At 37.2% G+C, this 18,128-nt stretch overlaps 1 protein-coding gene across 4 annotated transcripts in view; it reads right to left on the reverse strand.

The window, feature by feature from the left end:
* Positions 1-18,128, reverse strand: part of Zbtb44 (zinc finger and BTB domain containing 44) — a 47,043-nt gene that overhangs the window by 6,567 nt on the left and 22,348 nt on the right. For all 4 annotated transcript variants that reach the window (XM_042696177.1, XM_042696176.1, XM_042696175.1 and 1 more), the window contains exons 2-3: positions 13,612-14,685; positions 1,331-1,415 (exon numbers count right to left, since the gene is read on the reverse strand). In XM_042696177.1, coding sequence (XP_042552111.1) covers positions 1,331-1,415; positions 13,612-14,629 — 1,103 coding nt within the window. In that variant the 5' untranslated portion in view covers positions 14,630-14,685. The remainder of the gene's footprint in view (positions 1-1,330; positions 1,416-13,611; positions 14,686-18,128) is intronic.

Consider the following 18,128-nt stretch of genomic DNA (forward strand, 5'->3'; position numbering starts at 1 on the left):
TATCACTTCTCTATGTTTTTATTAATTCATTCATACAATTAACATCCATAATTCCCACATCAGATTTAGCTATTCAGTGATAAACTTTGCTGATTCCTTTGAAACCTTCATGTTGTCATAAAAAATGTTTTTAAGGTTACTCAGGAGGAGGAACTGATTTCATAAGAGTCTATATATAATTATAAAGAGAAAACAATATGACAGTGACTGGATGCTGGCTGAGACTGGTGGTGAGCAGGAGCCTCCTTGAGAACTGACACAGAGACAATATCTGAAGTTATAGTTAAGTGAGTGAAAATCGGGGTAGGAAGCATTTCAGATGAATGTCATAAAGTGTTAAAAAAAGTCTAAAGGCAAGAACAAACATGTAGGAACCCGAAAGGCCTATGTGGCTAGAATTTAGTATGCAACAGAAAGAGTAGTCTGATGGGAATTATGTGAAAAGTCCTATCATATAAGGCTTTAAAAGCCAGAGCAGATTCAGATTTTTTTGTATGAAAAGAAAACCCAGAATATAAAATTCTATAGCTGAAAACCAGGATATAATCTCAATTTAAAAAAGATGATTGGGGGTACTACATGGAGAATGGACTTGAATGGTGGAAGAATGTGGTCAGGAACCAGTTTAAAGGCTGCTGCAGTTGTCAAAAGGCCAAAGATGATGATGCCTTAAACCAGGGTGACTAAAGTACACATAGAGGAAAAGCAGACACAGAAGTTGGGGATATATTCTGCAGGCACAGTTGAAAAGACTTTGACTTTTTAATCCAGAAAGTAATGAGTGGGGAGGGTAAAAAGATCTTAATTCCCAGAGACTATATTTGAGAAGGTGGGAGATGGAATGGGATAAAACTGGGGAAAAGGATTTAGTTAAAAATAGAGTTCTCTCTTGGACCTGTAACTCTAAAAGTCTCCTTATACATCTACGTGGAAATTTCAAGCAGGAAGGGTTGAGTGAAGATAAAGACTTGGGAATCATGAGCATACACATTACGACTTGACAAAACATTTTCTGTGGCAGGCACAAGAGTATCTATTTTGGCTTTGTCACTCAAACAGTATGTACATAAATAAGCATGGTTGTGTTCCAATAATTTACTTAAAAAGGTAGTAGGTTTTGGTCCATAGTTTTCCAACATCTAATATAGATAGTATTTTTAGAGAAATAGGACTATGTAGTTTTGGAATTCAAGAAAAAAAAAGTGGTCAAATGTGATAATGCTACCTCATTACTCTCAACAACTTTTTATATAGCTCTGAGACAAAGTGCTAGAATTTAGTTATAAACAACAACCCTTACAATAAAATTATACACTATGTTAATACTAACCGGTCATCATCGTCTGCATGAGTATTAGTGCTAGAAGTGCTTTGAAGTGTAGGTAGCCCTTCAGTAACGCCTTCATCTACAGAGCCTGTGAAGAAAATAAGATAGCTGTGGTGTCATTAAGCCAAGATATCCAATTAAGATAACCAAGAAGTCAATGTCCCTAATCTAATAGCTACTGTTCTATATTTTACTAATAGTTAAGCTAAATATCTATGCAATTTAAAATTGTAAGTAATGCGTTTTTATTATTAAATTCTTTTGGTAATATGTGATATATGATTCAGAAAACATGCAGAACAATTTAAGTGCAAACAAAAACTTTGAGTTAAATGTCATTTAAAGAAGCATTGACAATTTTACTTTTAAAACTTACTTAAATATGACATGTCACTTACACAACTTTTGTATACTACTTACAAGTAATTGGGCAACCTCCACACATGCTACAACAAACATTGTCCACATTCTAGTGGGAGTCTCTTTCATTCTTCCCTGACCATAAATCCTCTTTCCTACAACAGCTTGAGTGTTGCTTTTTTTTTGTTGGTTGTGGGGCTTGAACTCTGGGCCTGGGCACTGTCCCTCAGTTCTTCAGCTAAAGGCTAGCACTCTACCACTTGAGCCACAGAGCCACTTCTGGTTTTTCTAATGGTTTATTCAAGAGTTTCATGGACTTCCTGCCCAGGCTGGCTTTGAACCATGTTCCTCAGATCTCAGCCTCCTGAGTAGCAAGGATTACAGGCGTGAGCCACCGATTCTACCTTCCTTTTGGTAAGACACTTTTAGGCTATCATCAAGTGATGCTGTGAATATTCCTTAGATATAGATATAACTTAATGCATATATGCATATATATATATATATAGCTAGGGCACTTCATATTTATTAGAAAATGTTCCAGCAGTAATGGCACTGTTTTGCATCAGCAGTGGGCAAGAAGTGTGCTGGTCTATACCTAGTTATTGATGGATTTGTACATTTTTGCCAATTTGAAGGATGTGTACCAATATTTCAGTTTGAGATTTTTTTTTAGCATTAAGAACTGTTTAATGTATTTATTAAACCTCTTACTCTTGCTCAAATCTTACTATTGAGCTGCCTTTTCATTATAAGGTTCTTTCCAAATTTCAGGCACAAGTCAGTGATTTTTATAAATTTTCACCTTGTTTATGGCTTGATGTCCAAAAATCTTAATCTTTTAATTACTCTTTTTAATATATTCTTTTGTCTTCTTTTAAATATCTTTCACATTCGAATTCTTGTTTTGCCTTTGACAATTAATGTATTTTCTTTAGTTTATCTAGAGTTGATTTTGTGATCAAACACATTTATTAAAGTCTCATTTCTTTGTTATACATAAAGCATACAAAAGTGCCTGGGTCTGATTTCAGATTTGCTTCTAGTTCTGTGATTGTCCTTGCATTAATGACAATCATTATAGCAACTCTTCTTACCTTGTCCACTTCTTCCTGTCCACTTGCTTCTGGCTGTTCTTGGCACTTTCCATTCCTTACCTATTTTAGAATTGGTTTGTCGGATATGATGTTTAAAATCATTCCACTGTTTGGAAGTTACACAATATTTTCCTATTTTTTTTTCCAGTAACTGTCTTAGAATGTAGTCATGTACCAGGCAGGGAATATAGCTCAGTATAGTGACTGTCTAGCATATACAAGGGTTTTACAACTAGTATTGGGGTATGGGGAGATCTAGTAGTGTTTTAAGTCAATCAAAACCTTTGGTTTTCCTAACACACAGGCCTTGGCAACTTTAAACTTCACATTCCTTTTGCTTTTATTTTGCAAGTTATTTACTTTTTTGTGGGGGGGAGGAGGTCAGTCGTGGGGCTTGAACTCTGAGCTTGGGCACCATCCCTGTGCTCTTCAGCTCAAGGCGAGCGCTCTAATGCTTGAGCCACAGCACCACTTCCTTCTTTTTGTTTTCCATTGTGTTTAGATCCATGCTCACATTTACTTCTGCTTTAAGTCAATACTGTTAAGAATTTTAGTGATTTGTAGACTAATTTAGTTTGCCTGAAAATATATTTTTTACTTCCATTCTTCCAAGTTATTCTGTTTGTAGAAATCTAGACTGGTATTTTCTTTTGGGACGCTTAGATAATCCCAGTAATGCCTAAAGTTGAAGTTGGATTTTTTTTTTTTTTTTTTTTTGGTTGGTGTGGGGCTTGAACTCATGGCATGGATGCGGTTCCTGAGCTCTTTTGTTCAAGGCTCGCTCTCTACCACTTGGAGTCACAGTTCTACTTCTGGTTTTTGAGTATTAATTGGAGTTAAGAGACTCCAAGGGACTTTTCTGCCTGTGCTAGCTTCAAACAGCCATCCTCAGATCTCAATCTCCTAAGTAGTCTGAGCCACAGGTATCTGGGTGAAGTTGGATCTTTTGAAGGTATTCTGTCATTAACAAAATTTGGACACATGTCTTTCATTTGTGAAATTTCTTAGCCATTCTCTTTTCTCTCATCAGGACTTCCATCAAACCTACACTTACATCTTCTATGTCCTTCTCTTCTCCAGGGCAGTTTCTCTACTTCATTTGCCTCTGGGTAACATTAAAAAGTTTCTTTTCATTTATCTTCTGATCCTCAATTCCTTTTTCTGCTAAATTCAATCTTTTGCCAAAATGTTCACCAAGATTTTTCATTTTGGTTATTTTCTTTCCCAGAAGTCCTAATTAGTCTTTCCTACCAATCTGTTGTTACTTTCTACACAGTTTACTGTTTGTTTTTTTTTTACAACTATTCAAATTTGTTCAATTTGCTAAATAGAATAAGCATGTTTTATCTTTGTCTCAAAATTATGCCAATTGGCTTTGCCAATAATTTCTGTTGCCTACGTTCCTTACTTGGAGCTTCTCTCGATACCTTGTTTCCTTGCCCTGGTTATTTCTGGTTTTCTGCCTTTTAAAATAAAATCATTTGTAGGGGATTGATTTGCTAAAGTTGAGGATATGTCCTTTCCCATGGAAGGTTTAAATGTTTGCTTCTGCTCGACTTAAACCACACTGACATTTTGTGGACAAATCACAGTAAGTATATATAACAAGGATGCATATGTGCAAGTGGGCTAGTCAGTGTTCACACCTTAGGCATAAGACTTCTTTCCTTCTTCCTAATTTATCCTGCCAACTGCCAAGGTAGCTTTTTTTTTTTTTTTTGCAGGGGAGGGTGGTCTGGTCGGGGGGCTTGAACTCTGGGCCTGGGCACTGTCCCTCAGCTCTTCAGCTCAAGGCTAGAGCTCTACCACTTGAGCCACAGCGTCACTTCCAGCTTTTTTCTTATTGCTTAGGTGGTGCTGAGGAATCGAACCCAGGGCCTCAGGCATGCAAGGCAAGCGCTCTACCACTGAGCCACCTTCCCAGTCCTTCAAGGTATCCAATTATTTTCGGAACAACTCCTTTACGACTTCATGGGCTTTGTCTGGCCCTTGGGTTCCATTCCCTTTGTTCTTTGTTTTGATGAAGCCGAGCCCATTTGTGTTTAGCAAATGTCTAAAAAATAAAACTGGTTTCAGTGATCTGATGCTCTGTTTACTTCTCTGGACCAGTCTTTCAACTCAACCTGGCAGTTCTTTGTCCATTTTTTCAGGTTTTCAAATATTTTGTGATGACTTTTTCAGAATCTAGAATCTGTACCTTTTTATGTTCAATCTGTTCATTTCTTCACTATCTGCAAATAAGCTGGGCTGCACCAAATGAACAAATCTAAGCCTTTGAAATGGTCTCTGCTCTTAATAGTAAACAAGTTTTTGCTTAGATGATTCTAGTGAAAGCTTAAATATATTAACTGCAACAATCTGCATAAAAGTATAAACATGTGAACATTTAATGAATATCATCTGTTAACATACATAGGATGAAATTTCCTCCCCAAGAAAATTTAGAATCTAATATTTCCCCCTTGAAACATTTGGATTAGCTGACATTAGTAAAGTAGTATTATTTTCTACTTAGGTAAAAGATTCTGTCTTAATCTTTTGCTCAAGGCTAGCACTCTACCACTCTGAGCCACAGCTCCATTTCTGGTTTTCTGGTGGTTAACTGAAGGTAAGAGTCTCACAGAATTTCCTGCCCGGGCTGGCTTTGAACCACAATCCTCAGATCTCAGTCTCCTGAGTAGCTAGGATTACAGGTGTGAGCCATCAGTGCCTGGCTATAGTTGTCATTATCTTACCATTAGGTAGGGTATATTATTTCCATGAAGAGGTAATATCTTGGTGAAGTGGAAATAAAAACCACTCTACTTTAGAAAATTCTGAGTATGAAGTCCTAAAAACCTCATGGAATGTGAATGTAATCTATAATCTTTCAGGCAAAGGAGTAATAAACTCAACTTGCTAAAATATTGGTGATAGGGCACTTGACAGAAATTACCATTTAGAATTTAGCTAAAGTCCTTGTTCCTTTGCATTAGGACTCTTGTAACAGAATGCAGACCTTTTGAAGTGCAACTTGCCTTTGGCTGAGGCTAAATACTTGCTGAACTGAGCTCAAATATTTCAATGAAATTCTTCTTTGTTATATTCCATTTCCCTAGAAATAAGGTTTGGTTATTTTTTGGAAGTATTCTAATTATTCAGGTTTGTGTTGTACCTTAGTGAAACTTCTCTAGCCTTATCTATTCCTATGGTCCATTTACTAAGTATGTCTAATCTATAAGACTAATAATAAACTATATATAATGTTTTCATTATATCTAATGAAAACATTATATATAGTTCATTTGAACTAGCTCTAGAGGCTGTCAGAACTATAGAGTTTTTAGAGCATTCCATGGATAAACTGAGAAAAGCAATATTGTTAAGGACTGAATCTGGTCAGAAAGACTGCCATCCATAATCATATCTATGTGAAATATGAACAACAGATTAAGAGACAGTAATTCTAGGAGAGATAAATTCATCTGTTCCCTTTATGTTTTCCCTCACTGTAATACCACCTGTATACTAAGCCCTCAACTGGCACGATTTTACCAAGGACAATTTGAAATTCCAAGGGCCTGTTTGTTTGGGTACATCTTTTGGAAAGAATGGGACTATCCACTAAAGAAGCAACAACAGTGTACCAATAATGGTAATTATTGAGTTGTTCTGCTGTGGACATTTCTAGTTTATGGTCTTCCTATGAATGACACCACCTTGGTTAAGACTGTAATAGGAAGACATGGACAGGAATGGCTTGCTGTGAACTTCTTAGCATATTTTAATAATTTGTCTTGTTCATGGATTGAGAATTTTCCATGCAGTACAACTATGCTATAGTGGTAGGAAAAATTACTTGGTTTTGAACTCCTGACAAGAGTTAAAATTTATTTCTCTAGTAATGGAAACTTATACTAGCTTTACTTTTTAATCACACAGTCCGTATTCCTTATTACTCACAAATATCAAGAAAAACAAGAACAAATGGAATCATAAAACTATAATAATAACAATTTTTTTTTTGTTGGTCGTAGGACTTGAACTTTGAGCTTGGGCACTGTCCCTCAGCTCAAGGAGAGTACTCTACCCCTTGAGCCAAAGCACCACTTCCAGTTTTCTGGTAGTTAATTGGAGAGTCATGGACTTTCCTGTCCAGATTGGCTTTGAACTGCAATCCTCAGATCTCAGCCTCCTGAGTAGCTAGGATTATAGGTGTGAGCCACTGGTGCCCAGCTTAAAACTATATTAAAGCATTAAAAGAACTTTTCAAACTTCTACAACTAAAAGTAGTACACTAAGAGCCTTCATGGTATCTCCTGTAGCACCTACAATTAACTTCTCAGACATTAAGAACAGTCTGCCTGTTACAATTAGAGATTTTACTTTAAACCTTAAATTTTACCTTTTTCAAGATGACATGATTGAACACCAAATTCACTCCTTTCTAGTGGAACAGATACATGCTCTCCCCTCCCCTTTGATTACAATACCAAATTCATAGTATGTACTATTTTCCTGTACTTACATGCATACATTAAGAATTAACTTATATTAACAAAAAAGGACATAACTATACATGGCAACAAGTTATATATATGATCTCTTATTATCTTTCAAAAGGAGTTATTTGAAAACAAGCATGGTAATACTGTCAGTTTGTGTGAAAACCAATGGCCACTAAGTGCCTATCAGGCTACCATATACACCCTTGACATGTGAAATCTCAGGCTTAATGGAGAGGGACACTGTAAGGTTTTATCATGTTACTCTTAAGAACATGCTACTCAGATGAAAACTTACGAATTTTCTACTTCATAGATTGATAGCAGTGAACTAGACATGTAGAAAGTAAAACTAGGGGTAAGAAGGGATTCCTGTATCATTCTCTTCATGTTATGGTGATGGAAACAGGTAACCTGCTCAAAATCACAGATTTCTTAAGTGACAGTATCATAGCAAAATCCTCATTTGAGCCTACACTTGAACTTTTAATTATGGTGCTACATTGCTTTTCTTATAATGTTACAATTCCATCATTATTCTAGTATCTCAAAAATTTTAGTTGCTACTGCTGAGAAAATTCCTTAGTATCTTTACCTCCCCTATCAGTCATCTTTTTATTTATTTATTTAGGTGCTTGGATCAAACTCATAGTCTGGCAAGCACTGCACAACTGGGCTACATCATTGCCCAAGTTACTTTATTTTCAACAGCAAGTTTTTAAGAGTATAGAATTTCTTTGCTAGCATAGTGAACTACAGCTTATCTAGAATCATTTTTGTCCTTGGTGTATCCAGATTTTAAATACTTTTTAAGATAATAAAATTAAGAAGCTCTTTTGCTAATGAAAGTTTTTTCTAAGCTCTATCAAAAACTGATGCTCTTGCTGGGTGGTGATGGCTCATGCCTGTAATCCTAGCTACTCAGGAGGCTGAGAGCTAAGGATCAAGGTTCAATGCCAACCCAGGCAGGAAGTCCATCAGACTCCTATCTCCAATCAACCACCAGAAAACTGGAAGTGGTGCTGGGGCACTAGCTTTGACCAAAAGAGCTCAGAGACAGTGTCTAGGACCTGGACAAAACAACAACAAAAACCACACAATCAAAAACAGTAAACAGCCTGGTGCTGGTGGCTCACAACTGCAATCCTAACTACTCAGGAGGCTGAGATGCTGGTGGCTCACACCTGGAATCCTAACTACTCAGGAGGATGAGATCTGAGGATTGTGGTTTGAAGGCAACATAGGCAGAAAAGTCCGTGAGACTCCTATCTCCAACAAACTACTCAGAAAAAGCCAGAAATGATGCTGTTTCTCAAGGACAGCATCCAGGCCCTGAGTTTGAGCCCCAGGACTGGCAATAGCACAAAACCACAGAAAACAACAGAACACTGATGCTTTTTTTTTTTTTTGGGGGGGGGGGGGCAGTCGTGTAGCCTGAACTCTGGGCCTGGGTGCTGTCCCTCAGCTCTTCAGCTCAAGGCTAGCGCTCTACCACTTGAGCCACAGCGCTACTTCCGGCTTTTTTCTTTTTGCTTATGTGGTGCAGAGGAATCAAACCCAGGGCCTCGATCATGCAAGGCAAGCACTCTACCACTGAGCCACCTTCCCAGCCCTGATGTTCTTTTTTTGAATAATAAAATCAAATATAAATGTGGCAGTTTTTTTCCCTATCTCCTTTGCATTTTCAGTGCTTTGTTTTAATTGCTCTAATTTGAGAGCGTTAAGATTTTATAATCTTTTTCTGCAACTGATTAGAAAAAAAAATCTTAAAACTACAGGAACAATTAAACTTTAATTTCATGAGTCATCAAATTAGTTTAGAATTTCAGGAAGATGAATATATTAGTCCGTGGAATGATACTGTTTCAGTATCTTCTTTAATTAGTTACCAAGTAAAATGAAATAGGATAGGAATATCTTTCTACCTTTCTTCCAACCATTTATAGTGATTTGTTTGTATGGTTTTTAGTGTACAAATTAGGAGTTAAGATAGTTTGAGGTAATTGTGATTAGTACACTTGTTTGAAAGCAAAGAAAAAATACCATTTTGAATACCTGATTATATGGTGCTCAGATCAGTTATTCCTACCAGGTTAAAATAGAACCACAATTATCTTAAATCTATTTATAACTGAGAAGTCTATTCTACTATGTTCATAATTTTTTAAAAAATTTTTTATTTGCTAGTTGTAGGGCTTGAACTCTGGGCCTGTGGGCTGTCTCTGAGCTCTTTGGCTCAAGGCTAGAACTCTACTACTTGAGCCACAGTGCCATTTTCGGTTTTCTGGTAGTTAACTGAGATTAAGAGTTTCAAGGATTTTCCTGCCAGGGCTGGCTTTGAACTGAGATCCTCAGCTCTCAGTCTCCTGAGTAGCTAAGATTATAGGCGTGAGCCACCAGCGCCCGGCCATAAAATTCTTTTTTTTTTTGGGGGGGGGGGGGGTCCGGTCATGGGGCCTGAACTCTGGGCCTGGGCGCTGTCCCTCAGCTCTTCAGCTCAAGGCTAGCGCTCTACCACTTGAGCCACCGCGCCACTTCTGGCTTTTTTTCTTTTTGCTTATGTGGTGATGAGGAATCGAACCCAGGGCCTCTGGCATGCAAGGCATGCGCTCTACCGCTGAGCCACCTTCCCAGCCCCATAAAATTCTTTATAGAATGTTACTAAGAACCTAAAAGTAATATATTAAATAATTAAATATAAATGATTGATAAGAGTATTTTATTTATTTTTTGGGTCCGGTCGTGGGGCCTGAACTCTGGGCCTGGGCGCTGTCCCTCAGCTCTTCAGGTCAAGGCTAGTGCTCTACCACTTGAGCTACAGTGCCACTTCCAGCTTTTTTTTTTCCTTTTTTGCTTATGTGGTGCTGTGGAATCGAACCCAGGGCCTCAGGCATGCAAGGTAAGCACTCTACCACTGAGCCACCTTCCCAGCCCCGATAAGAGTATTTTATATGTCTAGTTAGCAACATAGGTAGATTAATATTTGGGTTCTATTTTTAATGTTTCAAAATAATATTTATCCAAATGCTAAGATGTTACCCAGCCCTGCTAAGATGTTAAGTAAATGAAAGTGTGGTCATAGAACTAATCGTTTTAATACTTTTCTGCCATTAAATATTTCATTGGATGTGTTCACTGAAATTCTTCAAAAGTACCTTGACTCAAATTTAGGAGTATCAACTTTGGGGGTGAAACTTTTGTCTTCTAAAAAGATAGGCTGAAATCCTGCCCTGGCTAATATGAATGAGGTCTTATTTGCAAATAAGGTCCTTGTATATATAATGAAAACGAGATTTTAAGAGGCAGGCTGGTGGCTCACATCTATAATCCTACCATGATCTGAGATCATGGTTCAATGCCAGCCTCAGCAGGAAAGTCTGTGTGACTATCTCCAATTAACCACCAAAAAGCTGTAAGTAGATCTGTGGCTCAAGTGGTAGAGTGCTAGCCTTGAACAAAAAAACAGTCCAGTGTCCAGTGTTCAAGACCCAGAATCAGCAACAAAACCAAACTAAAACAACAACAAAAATCCACCCCCCAAAAAAGAAAAAAAGATGACGTTATACAAGATTAGGGTAGGCCTTGTAACAATGACTGATGTGTTTATAAAGGAGAGATTTGAAGACAGAGCCATGGACACATAAGGAAAATCATTTGAAGAAACAGGTAAAACTTAGAGTAACAGAACTATAATCCAAGGAATATCAAGGATTGCTGGTAACTGCTAGAGAACAAAGAGGTCCTTCTCTGAAAAGCTTTAAAAAGGAACAAAGCCTTGCTGACACTTTGCTTTTGAATTTCTACCCTCCTGAACTAATACATTTCTATTGCTGTAAACTACTATGGTTACACTAGCCCTTGGAAACTTATATAGTGAACTTTAAAGTTTACACTGAATTGACCTTGCTAACTAGTCTTAAAATTAGGTTCCCATCTCCTTTCACATTGCAGTTATGGCATTTAACAAATGCTAAAATCCTATTATATGAGCAGCATTTTTTTGTGTGTTTGTCATTGAGAAGTAACTAAAGGATTATCAAGTGTAATATACATCTGGATTCAGGTAAGCTGTGAAAAATTATTACTTAGAATCAAATATGTTATCACTATTTTATCTTGAGTGCTTTGACTCCCTTCCCTAGAATATACACATTCAATATTATCCAGTTGTATTGATTCTTTCTTTATAAAATTGAACAAAATCCACTTTCAAGTTTTATTCTTCAGTTATACCAATCGGTGTAACTGGTTTCTGGGCCTGTCTCTGCATAGCCAAAATTTCCTTTTTTTTTTTTTGGGTCTGGTTGTGGGGCCTGAACTCGGGGCCTGGGCGCTGTCCCTCAGCTCTTCAGCTCAAGGCTAGCGCACTACCACTTGAGCCACAGCGCCACTTCCAGCTTCTTTTTGCTTATGTGGTGCTGAGGAATCGAACCCAGGGCCTCGAGCATGCAAGGCAAGCGCTCTACCACTGAGCCACCTTCCCAGCCCTAGCCAAATTTTCTTGCATGCCAACAACAAACTTCATTTCTTATTTCCTTTAAGATAGACTATTTACTACTAAAAAGATAAAATCTAAGCTTGCTTGACCTACCTGTGATGGGTACTGCTTCTTGCATGCCAATATCCATTTTTGGATATTTGGTCTTATTTTGTTTCAGGTGGTCCTGTACTCAACCAATAATCATTACTCCCCAGATTTCCCTGACATACCTGGTGTTTTAAGGAGTTTCTGGGAGTACTTGAACTTTCCTCATAGGCCCTGTTCTTTTATACAATGCAAAGCTAATGATGAAGTAAGTATCTCATATCCATAGAATACAGATGAAACCAAAGGGCTAAAGATGGTACGTTATGACTATACCATGACAAGGCCACTGATTACACTACAGACTCATGGTGCCAATTCTAGACTTCCTATTTCTGAACACTTTAGTGATAAATAAAATCCAGTTCTATAAAGCCACTTTAGAAACGATTCTTTTATGTAAAATTAAATGCAGTCCTAACTGGAACTAGCATTCAAGGCTCTTTCCACCCACTCTCTTACCTGCTTTTTGCCTCATGTTCCCCTCATTAGTTGCCATACTTTAAGGCATCCATGCTTTATTCATATCACTTGGCATTCAATTCTCCACTTACCAAACATAAAATTCTCTTTCACATCTGTGCTTTTCTACAGGCCTTCACTGAAATGCTATTCCCCTGCTTGGGCAAATTCCCCACTTACTGGCTCTTTCCATTGTTGTACCTAGCCTAGTATCTTAAACAGTCGACTATAATCATTTATTTACATATTTGTTTCAATTAGAGTAACTGCTTTATTGTTTTTCTTTTATGTATCACCATGTTTGGCACATAGTAAATTTTCAAGAAATATTTCAATGAAGAAAACACTAACTGGATTTTTTTTTTTTGAGGGGGGGGCAGGGGGGACAGTACTAGGGTTTGAACTGAAGGCCTCATGCTTACTAAGCAGGCACTCTAACATTTGAGACACTCTAGTAGTTCCTCTTTGTGTTGGTTATCTCAACTTTATACCTAGGACAGCCTGGACTATGATCCTCCTATTTGCGTTTCCTTCTGTTCCTAAAATGACAGATGTATACCACTGTGCCACTGACTGAGATAAAGTCTTATAAACTTTTATGCATAGGCTGGTCTTGAACTGCAATCCCCAAAATCTCTGCTTCTCAAGTAGCTAGGATTACAGGCTTGAACCTGGCTCTAAGTAATTAAAAAATTTTTTAATGCAATTAAAGTAATTCACAGGTAGGCATGGTGCTATACATCTAAGACACTCAGGAGACTATGGCAGGATGATTTAGGTTCAAGGGTAACCTGAACAACACAAGCAAGACCGTCTCAAAAATAAAAAATTAGCCGGCTGCTGGTGGCTCACGCCTGTAATCCTAGCTACTCAGGAGGCTGAGATCTGAGGATCGCAGTTCAAAGCCAGCCCGGGCAGGAGAGACCGTGAGACTCCTATTTCCAATAAACCACCAGAAAACCGGAAGTGGCACTATAGCTCAAGTGGTAGAGTGCTCGCCTTGAGCTGAAGAGCTGAGGGACAGCGCCCAAGCCCAGAGTTCAAGCCCCAAGACCAACCAAAAAAATAAAATAAAAATAAAATTCTTAATTAAGCTATTTGCCTTTTTCTCATCACATTTTTAAAAACTGTTTTTTTCTTTCTCAATAAGTAATTTGTAAAAACAAGTTATAGTTCTAACTATATTAAAAGAAATCAGTTACCTTGTTTTACTCTTGTTTCTTATGGGACTGAGCACAATTTTTTTGTACCTTGTAATTGATTATAGTAACATCATGAACAAAAAAAGAATTATACCTATAGAGGAAGACTGTGGACTAATCAGAAGGTCCTCTTGAACTTGTTCACTTCCTGGCACTGTTTGCTGATCACTCAGCGAACTCAGAGATGCACTGACAGGTTGGGATACTTCCTCATGGACCTCCTCATCACTTAACCTTTCTACTTTGACCTGGACATCTTCTTCTGTTCCCAAAGGCAAAGTAGCTTTTGTGCTTTCACAAGTCACATAATCAGACATTCTTCTACCTGCCTCAGATGGGCCAGGTAATTCTGAAGTCCGAGTATTCTCTGGCTGCTTAGCTTTCTCAGGCTGAACTCTTCGATCAATTCCAAAAGGAAAAGTCCAAGGGAAAGCTAAAGAGGAGTCAACTGGCTGATTTCTATTTTCTGTGTAGGAAGCCGAAGAATTCAATACCTGGGGTGAACTTGTTTGTGTGCTACACTTTACAGGACTCTCAGGAGACATAACGATGTAGCTTTTACGTTTTCTTCGAGATTCTCGGCAGACAGGAATGGTTCTTTCTACCACACTGCACTCAGAAGACACAGGAGAAATGCTTCCATCTCGTGAAGTAAAATTACAGTTAGAATTATTTTCTTGTCCAGCATCCAGACCTTTTTCTGGTTGGCTATTAGGTGTATTCCATAAAATACTTGATTTCATGAACTCAGAGCAGGTGCTAGCAACACTAAACATTTGCATATAGCTGGCTGCAGCCAGAACATCAATAATATTTTCTGTGTTAATTGACAGAGTGGCTGTATAAGCATATTCTAAAAGAGGTATAAAGCCAGTCACTGTAACATGATGCAGATCCAACACATTCTTGTTCTCATCTTCTGCTTGGCCTACAAGTTTTGTGCGAAAGAAATCACTGCAAGCTGCGAGTACCACCTTATGTGCCCGGAAGATTTTGTCCTGGACACGAATGGTGATATCACAAAAATGTCCATCATTTCGCAGCATATTTAGTTTTCCAAGCATTTCCTGGCTGTGGGAAGAGGAGCTATGAGTAAATGTTTTCACACCCATCTTTTCCTTCCTCTTCTACAGATGCTCTTCAAGGATGCAAATGAGTCAGAAATATCCTAAAAAAATACACAAAATAAAGAATTAAATGATGGTTTAGTAGTTGAAATAGCTGATTTACATTTTCATATGGCCACAGTGCTCAATGAGGTGGCTAAAAGATAGTAGTGAAAAACTTCAATAATGGAATGAATTAAAATACGTTTTCCTAATTGTTTAAACCAGTGGTGTCTATAAATTGCAGAATTTTAAACAAAGTTCACAAATAATTACAAATAGAGTATTTTCTATGTGCCAGACACTATTCTAGAAAGTTTCATATCTGATATCTACTAAATGTCAAAATACCTGTCCATAGGGATTATCTGTTTCTAAATGTGAGACTTCAGTAGGAGACGCCAATGAAAAATCAAACAATCCATTACATAATCACTCCACAAATAATATTAACAGAAAAACGAACAAGGAAAAAGATCCAAGAGGGAGGGGGGGGGGAAAAAAAGAATTCAAAATTAAAAGTTTTTTAAATTGGTTTGGGAATGTGGCTTAGTAGTAGAGTGGTTGCCTAGCATGTATGAGGCCCTGGGTTCAATTCCTCAGTACTACATAAACAGAAAAGGCAAAATGGTGCTGTGGCTCAAAGTAGTAGAGTGCCAGCCTTGAGCAAAAAGAAGCTCAGGGACCATGCCCAGTCCTGAGTCCCCAGGACTGGCAGAAAGAAAAAAAAATAATGGGAGATGAGATTGGTCCCTGTTTGACAACATGATAAAAAGGATAATGGGCACAAACCCTTTGTCAAGACAGAGAAGTGAGGCCATGGAAATAATCAACTTGATCATAATCAGTGATAATAGCTCATATATAAACTTCCAGGAACTTCCCTATAAATGGATTAAAATTTGGTCCAATTGTAAAATGGAATGGATTGAAACTTGGTTCAACTGTAGAATGAAAAAAAGACAGAAAGAAAGAAAGAAAGAAAAAAAGTAGAAAGAAAGTCAATACAGACAGCTAAAAACAACAATACCTCATTCCATATTTTCTTCCTGAAGACAAATAGTCATAAGACAATTGGTCTGCAAAAACCATCATTCCTCACAATTCTTCTCTCAAAGAAATGGGAGTCTGTATCCCAGAAAATTAGCTTGAGCTTTTAAAGCCAGGCTGTCAGCGCTTACTGGGATAATGTACTGTACTTAAGGAAAGAAACATGCCTTAACAGCAATCCAGGGACAATCTACATAAACAAAGGTATTAAGGCAAGAAATTAAACAGCATTATTTGAAAGAAATGCAATGGGGTGTTAAAAGATTAGAACAGGTTTGCTAGGAATAACCAATGTTGTTAGTTTCAAACTCTACCCCACTCTCAACTACTCTACTTCAAGGAAAAGGTATATAGTCATATTTGTCTTTTGCCTAAGTCTATCATACTTGACAGAGTTCTGAGGATTTGGTAATCTAATACTTGTTGTTAGGTGCTTCAAATAGTAACCAGCAAAATAATTCTACAGAAACATCAATAGCTGTGGCTGCTGCTATTAGTGCTACTGTAGATCTTTTCTTTTTCTTTAGCCTCCCTATCTCTTAATCTTTCTGGGAAGGATCAAAAACCACAACCAGAATACAGACAAAAAAAAAGTAAAAAGGGGTAAATGTGAGACGATATAAGAAAAAGAAAGCATCCCAAACTTTGTACTTCCACTGAAGCTTACAGTAGGCCTGAGGTAAAAAAGTGGGAAACTTTAACTCTGAATTTTTAGTTCTTGGAAATTATTTTTATTTCCTGAAAGTGACCAGAGGACAATTATTAAGGCTTGCCTTTCAGAGAGCTGGAGAAGAACTAATGCTGCAGGATAAATCTGAATGGACAGTGGGAAGAGAAAAGCAAAATGAGTACACCTCCTGCCAACCATGCTTATCCTGGCTACACATATGGTATAAAGTTTGAGAGAGATAGAGGTACAGGAATGGAGGAACACGATTAGATTGGGAAACATCCTCTATGCCAGGTACTTATTGCATGCATTTTCCAACTCATGTTTATGGAAACTTTAAGGTATGCTGTGTAATAAAAAAAAATTATAGGGGCAACTATATTTTAGAAATACTGCCATGTTCTATAATTGACAAGGCAAAACTTAGAAATGGCATAAAATTTTAATGTATGAAAAATCATATTCACAAGTCAGAGTTGTAAGTTCTATGAATTAGATAATTTTTTTGATAAATCTTATTTCTGTGTGGATGAAAATGTATTTGTGTAGTTAATATATTTAATTTGAAACAAGTTTAGAATTCTTAAGCATTAATTGTAATTACTAATTTAAAATACATGAAGCCTTTACAAGTAATAAAAATATATTTGTATAACAGTTTGCAGTATCAATTGTTCAGGAATTCAGAAAGTCTCCTTCTACCTTCTTATTCCCAATAACTGATAAAAATCCTACATGTACATGTTTATGAGCAGTAATTGCTAAAAAAAAAAAAAAAACCATAAGGGGGAAAATCTTATGGCTTTCATAGCTGAATTGAAAATTTTTTGCCAAATAAGTAGCCCAGTCATTTTGAATTCTTATCACGTGTCAGTAAATTAAATTAATAAATAATAACTAAATAATTAAATAATAGTCAATGTTCCTCTACCTCTGTAATGTTTCATTCTTTTACATGAAACTATTTATCTAGTTGTCCCAGGACTGTGGTTGAATTTTTTGTTATGTTTTCTTCATTGAAAGGTCTAGCCAATGTCAAGAGTCAAGGCTTTGAGTTCAAACCAACACACATGAAAAAGCAAAACAGACAGGTACAGTGACTCACACATGTAATCCAGCTGCTCAGGAGGCACAGATTGGGAGAATCCTGGTTTGATGCTGGCCTGAGCAAATATAAGACCCTATTTCCCCAAATAACCAAGTAATAATAAAGCAAAAAGGGTGAAGGTGTGGTTCAAGTGACAAAACATATACCCACAACCCACAAGTGAAGTCTTCAGTTCAAACCCAGTACCATAAAAACAAACCAAAAAAAGGTCTAGGCATATTGCTGGGCACAGTAGTATGCTCCTGTGATCTTTGCACTTACTAGGGAAAGGCTCGGAAGAAGCCAAAGTTCATTAAGGCCAGCCTGAGCTATGTCTAAAGACTGTTTCAACAAACAAACCCCAAAACAGGTAAAAAACACAAGGGTCTAGATGTCTAGACTTTCAATCTGATCTTAGGTCAAGTATCACAGTGCCTTTATTATTACTGCTGGGTATATAGTAAACTTCCAAACAAGAAAACATGAGTACTTCCATTTGCTTTTCTCAGCATTTTGTCAGAATCAGTAGTTTTTTTCATTTATCTAGATTGTCTAACATTTTCTGATGTTTTACATTTACAGTTTTCAGAGTGTTTCACATTTCCCTTGTTACATTCATTATTTTATTCCTTTGAGAACACTGTGAATGAGACCGCTCATTGTATTTTGGACACTACTACAAATATATAAAAAGACAA

This window comes from Dipodomys spectabilis, unplaced genomic scaffold, assembly GCF_019054845.1.
Source record: "Dipodomys spectabilis isolate Male_0828 unplaced genomic scaffold, ASM1905484v1 ptg000201l, whole genome shotgun sequence".
Taxonomy (NCBI): Eukaryota; Metazoa; Chordata; class Mammalia; order Rodentia; family Heteromyidae; genus Dipodomys; species Dipodomys spectabilis.